The 12,502-nt window shown below is 46.6% G+C and overlaps 1 protein-coding gene across 1 annotated transcript; it reads right to left on the bottom strand.

The window, feature by feature from the left end:
• Window positions 1–806: 806 nt before the first annotated feature.
• On the bottom strand, window positions 807–11,864 carry LOC143277116 (uncharacterized). The gene is made up of 7 exons (XM_076581854.1): window positions 11,777–11,864; window positions 9,269–9,405; window positions 6,860–7,023; window positions 5,554–5,724; window positions 4,917–5,031; window positions 1,730–1,875; window positions 807–992 (listed from the first exon to the last, which is right to left on the bottom strand). The coding sequence occupies exons 2-7, from the start codon at window positions 9,384–9,386 to the stop codon at window positions 807–809; spliced, it is 900 nt and encodes a 299-aa protein (XP_076437969.1). The 5' UTR covers window positions 9,387–9,405; window positions 11,777–11,864.
• Between the last annotated feature and the right edge of the window lie 638 nt (window positions 11,865–12,502).

Genomic DNA, 12,502 nt, shown 5'->3' with positions numbered 1-12,502 from the left:
TTTCCACAAAGTTCATCCGTTGTGTTCTTTCATTCTCTCAGTCGTTCACCTTGATCAAAGGAATAATAACAAATATTGTTTTATCTAAATCTTCAACTATTGCACTGAAACTATACCTAAACACTTGGAACTATCTTCAAAAAGTGTTTCTTATCAACCAGAACTAAATACTCTAAACAATCTTCAAAACTTGTTCTGTAAATACAGCTAAAACCTCGAAAAAACGTTTAAGAAAAACTTCAAAAATTGCTCAGTAACAGCAACTAATTACTCTAGAAGAGATGTTGAAAAATGCTCTGTAACTACAGCTAATTACTCTAGAAGAGATGTTGAAAAATGCTCTGTAACTACAGCTAATTACTCTAGAAAAGACGTTGAAAAATGCTCTGTAACTACAATAATTACTCTAGAAGAGATGTTGAAAAATGCTCTGTAACTACAGCTAATTACTCTAGAAGAAATGTTGAAAAACGCTCTTTAACTACAGCTAAATACCCTAGAAGAAATGTTGAAAAATGCTCTGTAACTACAGCTAAATACCCTAGAAGAAATGTTGAAAAATGCTCTGTAACTACAGCTAAATACCCTAGAAGAAATGTTGAAAAACGCTCTGTAACTACAGCTAAATACCCTAGAAGAAATGTTGAAAAATGCTCTGTAACTACAGCTAAATACTCCGAAACGACACGGACAGAAATGCTCAGAATTAACTCAGGAACTATCGTCTCATCAACAGGATCAGGATGCCCCCATGCGCGGGAGGGGAAGGGGGTGGGCGGGGGGGTGGGGTGGGGGGGGGGTTCCCTCTATCCCCCGTGGCCCAGCGGGTTGAAACTGCAGGCCTGGATTTGAACCTTCGCGTAGATGATGTCGTTGCCGACGCCCCGGCTGTGGTCAAAAGCAGCGACGACCATGTGTGTGTTGTTGACAACCTTGCAGTCCACCCACACACCCGTGCACTCATGTTCATCCAGGCCTATGTTGTAGGGCGTCTGCAATGATGACACTGATGATGAAGATGGTGGTGGTGGTGGTGGTGGTGGTGGTGATGGTGGTGGTGGTGGTGGTGGTGATGATGGTAGTGGTGGTGGTGGTGGTGATGATGATGATGGTGGTGGTGGTGGTGGTGGTGATGATGGTAGTGGTGGTGGTGGTGATGATGATGATGATGGTGGTGGTGGTGATGATGGTCATGGCGATGATGACGTATAATGTCTGGAAAAAGGAATCAGCTGATAAGGATGCAGCTATTGCTACCGGCACATCTGCTACTACTACTACTACTACTACTATTACTACGACGACGACAACGACGATTATTAGTACGACTACTGATACACACACACACACACACACACACACACTCACACACACACACATACACACACACACACACACACACACACACACACACTCAATCACACCCACACATAAACCTACACACCCACCCCACCCACCTACATATCCAAACCCACCCACCAACACCCACCAACACACATAAGTTTATACTCAAACACACACACACACACACACACATACACACACACACACACACACACACACACACACACACACACACACACACACACACACACACACAGCCACATACACAGCCACATACACACGCACACAGCCACATACGCACGCACACACACACACACACACACACACACACACACACACACACAAAACACACACACACACACACACACACACACAGACGACAGACCACCAGCTCAGTCCTCAGATCACTGGTGACGGAGCATAGGCCACAGCTGACGTCAGGCAGTTTGTCAAACATCCCTGAGGGCAGAGGGATTACCTCCTCTGACGCTGTTACGTTATCCAGCCCCACATACACGTCAGAGAAATCGCCTGTACAGATAACAGCAGTCAGTTTATTTCACACCCGTAGCTCTCCCTATCAATACAGACGTCACAGAAATCACCTGTACAGATTACAGTTGTCAGTTTATTTCACACCCGTAGCTCTCCCTATCAATACAGACGTCACAGAAATCACCTGTACATGTGAACATAGACGTCACAGTATTCACCTGTACATGTGAACATAGACGTCACAGTATTCACCTGTACATGTGAACATAGACGTCACAATACTCACCTGTACATGTGAACATAGATGTCACAATACTCACCTGTACATGTGAACATAGACGTCACAGTATTCACCTGTACATGTGAACATAGACGTTACAGAACACACCTGTACCAAAAAAACCAAAAAAACAAACAAAAAAAACCCCTGTAATCCTTGTTGTCAATATAGACGTTAAGACAGACATATCATTCAAGATGTCAATGCAAACACCGCAGGTCATTCTTGCAATCCTTAATGTCAATATAGACGCTAAAACAGACATATTACCCATTATGTCAATATAGACGTTAAAACAGGCATATTACCCATTATGGCGATATAGATGTTGCAAAATAAATTCCTGTAATCCCTGATGTCAATATATAGTTTATAAAACACCACTGTAATCCTTGATGTCAACATATAGTTTATAAAACAACACTGTAATCACTGATGTCAATATATAGTTTATAAAACAACACTGTAATCATTGATGTCAATATATAGTTTATAAAACAACACTGTAATCTTTGATGTCAATATATAGTTTACAAAACAACACTGTCGTTCATGTCAATATCGACTTTACTAAATACACCTATAGTTTATGATGTCAATATAGACATCACAAATCGAACTTGTAATTCTTGATGCTAGTCACAGACATGATGAAACAACACTGTAATCCTTGATCTCAATACAGACGTCACAAAACATACCTTTAATTTGTTCTGTCAACACATAGGTCTCAGAATTTACCTGTAATTCTTAATGCCAGTATAGATTACAACATTCTTCAAGAGCCCTGGACACAGTGGATATAAATTCACTGCACTAAAGACTTCAAGACCTCTGGAGACAGTGGATATAAATTCACTGCACTGATGACTTCAAGACCTCTGGACACAGTGGATATAAATTCACTGCACTAATGACTTCACGACCTCTGGAGACAGTGGATATAAATTCACTGCACTAATGACTTCACGACCTCTGGACACAGTGGATATAAATTCACTGCACTGATGACTTCAAGACCTCTGGACACAGTGGATATAAATTCACTGCACTAATGACTTCAAGAGGCCTGGACACAGTGGATATAAATTCACTGCACTGATGACTTCACGACCTCTGGACACAGTGGATATAAATTCACTGCACTGATGACTTCAAGAGGCCTGGACACAGTGGATATAAATTCACTGCACTAATGACTTCAAGAGTCCTGGACACAGTGGATATAAATTCACTGCACTAATGACTTCAAGAGGCCTGGACACAGTGGATATAAATTCACTGCACTGATGACTTCACGACCTCTGGACACAGTGGATATAAATTCACTGCACTAATGACTTCAAGACCCCTGGATACAGTGGATATAAATTCACTGCACTGATGACTTCAAGACCTCTGGATACAGTGGATATAAATTCACTGCACTAATGACTTCACGACCTCTGGACACAGTGGATATAAATTCACTGCACTAATGACTTCACGACCTCTGGACACAGTGGATATAAATTCACTGCACTGATGACTTCACGACCTCTGGACACAGTGGATATAAATTCACTGCACTGATGACTTCAAGAGCCCTGGACACAGTGGATATAAATTCACTGCACTGATGACTTCAAGACCTCTGGACACAGTGGATATAAATTCACTGCACTAATGACTTCACGACCTCTGGAGACAGTGGATATAAATTCACTGCACTGATGACTTCACGACCTCTGGAGACAGTGGATATAAATTCACTGCACTGATGACTTCAAGAGGCCTGGATACAGTGGATATAAATTCACTGCACTGATGACTTCAAGAGCCCTGGACACAGTGGATATAAATTCACTGCACTAATGACTTCACGACCTCTGGACACAGTGGATATAAATTCACTGCACTGATGACTTCAAGAGCCCTGGACACAGTGGATATAAACTGACTACCCCCCTGGCTTCAAGAGCCCTGGACACAACGGATATAAATTGATTGATTAATTGATATGGATACTTATATAGCACCTATCCTCGGTCGGAGACCAAGCTCTAAGCGTTTTACAAACACGGGGTCATTTACACAACAGGCTGCCTACCTGGGTAGAGCCGACTGACGACTGCCATAGGCGCTCATCATTCGTTTCCTGTGTCATTCAATTAGATTTCAGGCACGCACAAAAATCACACTGACAGACATGTAACATTTAACATTTTACGTGTATGACCGTTTTGTTTATTTACCCCGTCATATAGGCAGCCATACTCCGTTTTCGGGGGTGTGCATGCTGGGTATGTTCTTGTTTCCATAACCCACCGAACGCGAACATGGATTACAGGATGTTTAAGGTGCGGATTTGATAAACCGCGTGCGTATACACACGAAGGGGGTTCAGGCACTGGCAGGTCTGCACATATGTTGACCCGGGAGATCAGGAAAAATCCCCACCCTTTACCCACCAGGCGCCGTCACCGAGATTCGAACCCCGGACCCTCAGATTGAAAGTCCAACGCTTTAACCACTCGGCCAGGTGACAACAAAAGAGCACCGGGGCCTTAACTCACTCAGTACGGCCAGTCCTCTCTTCTCCTCTACACAGACCCATCGGATGTCCAGTGGGTGTCTGAACGACCCAACCTTTAGCTTCCGTCGTCAGAATTGTGGTCATCTTTGTCAACATTCACCTCTTCAGTATAAGAGCCATCCGCTTGCAATATTTTGATGATGGTAACTGGGGTGAAACGCTGTTAACGTCGTCTTTCGCCGTTCGTATGGAGAGAGTTAATCTTCTGTTTCCAGGACTTACACTTTTTGGTGCTGAGAAGTGTTTCCAATAGGGTAATGTCTGCCACCAGAACGTCGACGGAGACACTGCTGGTCTGCGATCCTGTGTCCACCGCCTTGTACACTTTTTGCCCGTCCTGTGACATCACCATCATTATCATCACATCATCATCATCATCATCATCAGGTAGACAAGTATTACCTATACAGCCAGTGAATTGACACGCGGACAGGTATTACCTACACAGCCAATGGAGAGACAGGTAGACAGGTATTACCTACACAGCCAATGGAGAGACAGGTAGACAGGTATTACCTACACAGCCAATGAAGAAACAGGTAGACAGGTATTACCTACACAGCCAATGGAGAAACAGGTAGACAGGTATTACCTACACAGCCAATGAAGAAACAGGTAGACAGGTATTACCTACACAGCCCATGAAGAAACAGGTAGACAGGTATTACCTACACAGCCCATGAAGAAACAGGTAGACAGGTATTACCTACACAGCCCATGAAGAAACAGGTAGACAGGTATTACCTACACAGCCAGTGAAGAGACAGGTAGACAGGTATTACCTACACAGCCAGTGAAGAAACAGGTAGACAGGTATTACCTACACAGCCCACGGAGGGACAAGTATTACAGGTATTACCTCTGACTGCGCAGTCGCCAGGCCGGCGATCTCTGCTGACTGCTGCCTGTTGGATTCCAGCAGTTGGTTCGCCATTCTGGACAGGGAGGTCACGTCCACACTCTGAGCTATCGCAGATTCCTCGGCCACATGGGCTTCTGCGGAAGCCAGATAATGCAGCACTCCTTTGATCTGTGAGCAACAGGTGGGTAGGCAGGTACGTAGGTTGTTAGGTCGGTTAGTTGATTGGTAGGTTGGTTGGTAGGTAGGTAGATTAGTTGGTTGGTAGGTTGGTTGGTTGGTTAGCAGGTAGATTAGTTGGTTGGTAGGTAGGCTGGTTGGCAGGTAGATTATTTGGTTGGTTGGTAGATTAGTTGGTTGGTTGGTAGGTAGGTAGGTATGTATGTAGGTAGGTAGGTAGGTAGCTAGGTTGGTTGGTAGGTACGTAGATTAAGTGGTTGGTAGGGTGGAAGGTAGGTAAATTAGTTGGTAGGTAGGTTAGGTATGTAGGTAGGTTGGTAGGTAGCTAGGCTGGTTGGTAGGTAGGTAGATTAATTGGTTGGTAGGTAGGTAAATTAGTTGGTAGGTAGGTAGATTAGTTGGTTGGTAGTTTGGTTGGTTGGTAGGTAGGTAGGTATGTAGTTAGGTAATAGGTAGGTAAGGAAGTAGGTAGGTAGATTAGTTGGTTGTTAGGTTGGTTGGTTGATAGGCAGGTAGGTAGGTAGGTCAGTAGTTAGGTAGGCAGATTAGTTGGTTGGCAAGTTGGTTGGCAGGTAGGTAGGTTGGTTGATCTCACACAGAGAAAGAGAGGGAAAGAGAGAAAGGCAGAGAGAGAGAGAGAGAGAGAGAGAGAGAGAGAGGTTGGAAAACAGACACACACAGAGAAAGAGAGGGAAAGAGAGAAAGGCAGAAAGAGAGAGAGAGGTTATAAAATAGACACAGAGAAAGAGAGGGAAGGAGAGAAAGGCAAACACAGAGAGAGAGGGGGAGGGGGGGGGGTAATGAAGAGAGACGGTGAGGGAGTGATTCGGTGAAAAGTGAAAGGGAGAAAGAGAGACAGACAGATGGACAGATAGAGACACAGAGGGAGGCAGTGAGTAACACACACACACACACACACACACACACACACACAAACACACACCACAAAACACACACACACACACACACACACCATAAACACACACACACACACACACACACACACACCACAAAACACACACACACACACACACACACACCACAAAACACACACATACACCCACCACAAAACACACACACACACACACACACACACACACACACACACACACACACACACACACACCTCCTTTGCCAGTTCCCTCAGCGCTTTGTCCTGTGCATCACCTTGTCCAGCGAGAACCAGAGCGAAGACTTTGGTTACCGTATCGAGTTCGTACAGGAAGGAGGTCTTCTGCATTATCAGCATGTCCACCCGCTGTCTGACCCAGTCCTTCTCCTGTTGTATCCCTGTACACGACACACCCTGTACACCACCCACCTGTACACCCTGTACAGCCTGTACACCACCCTGTACACCACACACCCTGTACACCACACACCTGTACACCCTGTACACCCTGTACACCACCCACCTGTACAGCCTGTACACCACACACCCTGTACACCACACACCCTGTACACCACCCTGTACACCACCCTGTACACCACACACCCTGTACACCACACACCCTGTACACCACACACCCTGTACACCACCCTGTACACCACCCTGTACACCACACACCCTGTACACAACACACCCTGTACACCACACACCCTGTACACAACACACCCCGTACACCACACACCCTGTACACAACACACCCCGTACACCACACACCCTGTACACAACACACCCCGTACACCACACACCCTGTACATCACACACCCTGTACACCACACACCCCGTACACCACACACCCTGTACACCACACACCCTGTACACAACACACCCCGTACACTACACACCCCGTACACCACACACCCTGTACACCACACACCCTGTACACAACACACCCTGTACACCACCCACCCTGTACACAACACACCCTGTACACCACACACCCTGTACACAACACACCCCGTACACCACACACCCTGTACACAACACACCCCGTACACCACACACCCTGTACACAACACACCCCGTACACCACCCACACTGTACACAACACACCCCGTACACAACACACCCCGTACACCACACACCCCGTACACCACACACCCTGTACACAACACACCCCGTACACCACACACCCTGTACACCACACACCCTGTACATCACCCACCCTGTACACCACACACCCTGTACACCACACACACACCCTGTACACCACACACCCTGTACACCACACACCTTGTACACCACCCTGTACACTACCCTGTACACCACACACCCTGTACACCACACCACCCTGTACATCACCCATTCCATAATACTGGTGATGACAATGATGATGATGGTGAAAGCTGTACTGATAGACAATCCCTATCAAACCCCTTCCTTCCGCCTTGAACTTTTTGAGAGATAGGGTGCAGTACAACACCACAGGATCAGCAGCAGCAGCAGCAGCAGCAGCAGTAGCAGTAGTAGTACATAAAGGCGCCAAGTTGTGCGAGGCCAACAGGACTGCTGCAGCTGTCCAGAAGAGACAGGCCAGAAAGTCACGGGCAAACAAGCTCCCTGACAATGAATGATATGCCTGTCTTTGTCTGCCCCAACTGTCAGCGAACATTTCGTGCGCAGATTGGACTATTCAGCCATCTGCGCATTCACAGACAGATTCATGAGCATCCTTCCCCCCACCGCCCTCCCCCCATCCCCCAGCTGGATGACAACGATGGTCATCATCGATCTCGATGGACACACCACCACCACCAGTAGTAGTAGTAGTAGTAGTAGTGTCATTGTCATGAACATCATCCATGAACTTAGAGCCGTCAGCTGGGAAACAGACACGGTTCTATTTTAATTTTCTTTTTATTTTCTTTCTTTTTTTTTCTTCTTTTTTCTTCTTTATGATCATCATCTTCATCATCATTATAACATCACCTTCATCGTCATCGTTATCATCAACATCATAATCACCACCCCAACCACCCCCACCACCACCCTCACCACCACCACCCCCCACCCCCACCCCCACTATCACCCCACCACCACCATCACCACCCCACCCCCACCACCACCCTCACCACCATCACCACCACCCCAACTATCACCCCACCACCCCAACTATCACCCCACCACCCCCACCACCACTCCCATCTCCACCACCACCCCCACCCCCCACCCCCACCCCCACCACCATCACCACCATCCCCATCAGCACCATCACCACCATCACCCCCACCCCCACACCCCACCCCCCACCCCCCACCACCACCATCACCACCCCCACCACCACCACCACCCTCACCACCACCCCAACTATCACCCAACCACCCCCACCACCCCCACCATCACCACCCCACCACCACCACCACTCCCATCTCCACCACCACCACCACCCCCCACCCCCCACCACCACCACCATCACCACCATCCCCATCACCACCATCACCACCACCCCCACACCCCACCCACCACCACCACCATCACCACCCCACCACCACCACCACCCCCACCATCCCCACCACCATCACCACCATCCCCATCAGCACCATCACCACCACCACCCCACTCCCCCACCCCCCACCACCATCACCATACCGGCTATCTCATCTTGGAGAGCCTGCAGCTGTTCTTGAGAGACGGGAAATTCAGTGACAGCCCTGGAGTGCAGAGCAGCGCTCAGCACGAAGCCACAGGTCAACAGCCACACGCACATCGTGTTGTCCTTGTCCTGCCTGGATGTGACAGACAGAGTGAAGAGGGAGAGAGACAGAGACAGACAGAGTGAAGAGGAGAGAGACAGAGAGTGAAGAGGGGAGAGTGAATAGGAGAGAGACAGAGAAAGAGAGAGTGAAGAGGAGCGAGACAGAGAGTGAAGAGGGAGAGAGACAGAGAGTGAAGAGGGAGAGAGACAGAGTGAAGAGGGGAGAGACAGAGAAAGAGAGAGTGAAGAGGAGAGAGACAGAGAGTGAAGAGGGAGAGAGACAGAGAGTGAAGAGGAGAGAGACAGAGAGACAGAGAGTGAAGAGGAGAGAGACAGAGAGACAGAGAGTGAAGAGGAGAGAGACAGAGAGTGAAGAGGAGAGAGACAGAGACATAGAGTGAAGAGGAGAGAGACAGAGACAGAGAAAGAGAGAGTGAAGAGGAGAGAGAGACAGAGAGTGAAGAGGGAGAGAGACAGAGAGTGAAGAGGGAGAGAGACAGAGACAGAGAATGAAGAGGAGAGAGACAGAGAGTGAAGAGGGAGAGAGACAGAGACAGAGAAAGAGAGAAGGAAGAGGAGAGAGACAGAGAGTTAAGAGGAGAGAGACAGAGAGTGAAGAGGGAGAGAGACAGAGAGTGAAGAGGAGAGAGACAGAGAGTGAAGAGGGAGAGAAACAGAGAGTGAAGAGGGAGAGAGACAGAGAGTGAAGAGGAGAGAGACAGAGAGTGAAGAGGAGAGAGACAGAGAGTGAAGAGGGAGAGAGACAGAGAGTGAAGAGGAGAGAGACAGAGAGTGAAGAGGGAGAGAGACAGAGAGTGAAGAGGAGAGAGACAGAGAGTGAAGAGGGAGAGAGACAGAGAGTGAAGAGGGAGAGAGACAGAGAAAGAGAGAGTGAAGAGGAGAGAGACAGAGAGTGAAGAGGGAGAGAGACAGAGAGTGAAGAGGAGAGAGACAGAGAGTGAAGAGGAGAGAGACAGAGACAGACAGTGAAGAGGAGAGAGACAGAGACAGACAGTGAAGAGGAGAGAGACAGAGTGAAGAGGGAGAGAGACAGAGAAAGAGAGAGTGAAGAGGAGAGAGACAGACAGAGTGAAGAGAGAGAGACAGAGAGTGAAGAGGGGAGAGACAGAGAGTGAAGAGGAGAGAGACAGAGAGTGAAGAGGGAGAGAGACAGAGAGTGAAGAGGAGAGAGACAGAGAGTGAAGAGGAGAGAGACAGAGAGTGAAGAGGGAGAGAGACAGAGAGTGAAGAGGAGAGAGACAGAGAGTGAAGAGGGAGAGAGACAGAGAGTGAAGAGGAGAGAGACAGAGAGTGAAGAGGGAGAGAGACAGAGAGTGAAGAGGAGAGAGACAGAGAGTGAAGAGGAGAGAGACAGAGAGTGAAGAGGAGAGAGACAGAGACAGAGAAAGAGAGAAGGAAGAGGGAGAGAGACAGAGACAGAGTGAAGAGAGAGAGACAGAGAGTGAAGAGGGGAGAGACAGAGACAGAGAAAGAGAGAAGGAAGAGGGAGAGAGACAGAGAGTGAAGAGGGAGAGAGACAGAGAGTGAAGAGGAGAGAGACAGAGAGTGAAGAGGAGAGAGACAGAGAGTGAAGAGGAGAGAGACAGAGACAGAGAAAGAGAGAAGGAAGAGGGAGAGAGACAGAGACAGAGAAAGAGAGAAGGAAGAGGGAGAGAGACAGAGACAGAGTGAAGAGGGAGAGAGAGATGGGAGTAAAGAGTGAAAGAGGTCCACACACACACACACACACACACACACACACACACACACACACACACACACACACACACACACACACACACACATGCAGTCTATGGCTCTGACCTATTCTGGAAGAAACGTAAGAGAGAGAATGAGTGAAGGAGTGACAGGCAGAATGAATGAAACTGTACCCGATGTTGTTTTTTTAACCAATTGCTTGTGTGTGTGTGTGTGTGTGTGTGTGCGCGCGCGCGCGGGCGCGCCTAGAATTGACTTAATCAAGGTTTTGCGCCTTTAGATATTATTATTAGTAGTATTTTTATGCATTAATCCTTAATTTTTTTTTTCTTCAATTTTTGTTATTTTTTACTTTTTTTTTTTTTTTTTTTTTTTTTTTTCAAGGCCTGACTGAGCGCGTTGGGTTATGCTGCTGGTCAGGCATCTGCTTGGCAGATGTGGTGTAGCGTATATGGATTTAACCGAACGCAGTGACGCCTCCTTGAGCTACTGATACTGATACTTTTAACCAATCAGACACAAGATAAAAAGATAAACAGCAACCAGTCATCGAATCAGACTAGCGCATTATAAAAACAAAAAAAAACAACAACAAAAAACCAAAAAAAAACGTACTTCATAAAAAATTAGTTAAAAAAAATAAAATAAAAATAAAGAAAAATAAATAATAAAATAAAACTTACCAATTTTTTTCACTTGTGGAGCAACTCAGCGTCTGCGGATCTCGTCTCGAGAGGCGTTACTTTGGTCACGTGATCAGTGACGTTTGTTGTGGCCACACTGAACACTGCAGTGACGCCGCCTGCCATTCGTCTTTTTATAGGAAACCCGACAAACAGGGAGTGCCATGGTCACAGGGGCAGTTACCGGCAGTTAGTTCATTGATTGATTTTTTTTATTTTTTTTTTATTAATTGGTTGGTGGATTCTTTCTTTCTTTTTTTCATTCAATTTTCATTTTATTTCATTTTCATTTTTAGATCTTTTATGTATAACTTATTTTCAATTTACGCTGAACCAAAATCTGCACAGTACTCGTCATTGTATGTTGTTTTCATTTTATGTTTGTGCTTGATTAGCATTATTTTGTCGAAATTACTATCATTTTTTTTTTTAATCTATAAAGGCTATGGACATTCAGTCTTGAATAACATAACAGGACAGCTAGCGACACTACAGAGACGTGATCATTGTGACGTCACACTGTATGACATAACAGGACATCAAGCGACACTACAGCGATGTGTGATCATTGTGACGTCACACTGTATGACATAACAGGACATCAAGCAACACTACAGCGATGTGTGATCATTGTGACGTCACACTGTATGACATAACAGGACATCAAGCAACACTACAGCGATGTGATCATTGTGACGTCACACTGTATGACATAACAGGACATCA

The sequence above is a fragment of the Babylonia areolata genome, chromosome 33 (genome assembly GCF_041734735.1).
Source record: "Babylonia areolata isolate BAREFJ2019XMU chromosome 33, ASM4173473v1, whole genome shotgun sequence".
Taxonomy (NCBI): Eukaryota; Metazoa; Mollusca; class Gastropoda; order Neogastropoda; family Buccinidae; genus Babylonia; species Babylonia areolata.
Note: the sequence above shows the minus strand (reverse complement) of the source record. Positions and strands in the feature narration are given on the sequence as shown.

What these genes read in the sequence shown, in the direction of transcription:
- LOC143277116 (XM_076581854.1), bottom strand. Translation starts at nt 9,386, where the DNA reads ATGTGCGTGTGGCTGTTGACCTGTGGCTTCGTGCTGAGCGCTGCTCTG. An exon ending in ACTTCTCAGCACCAAAAAGT is followed by an intron (nt 1,876 to 4,916) that starts GTAAGTCCTGGA and finishes TTATCTGTACAG; the next exon opens with GCGATTTCTCTGACGTGTAT. An exon ending in ATCTGAGGACTGAGCTGGTG is followed by an intron (nt 993 to 1,729) that starts GTCTGTCGTCTG and finishes TCATCATTGCAG; the next exon opens with ACGCCCTACAACATAGGCCT.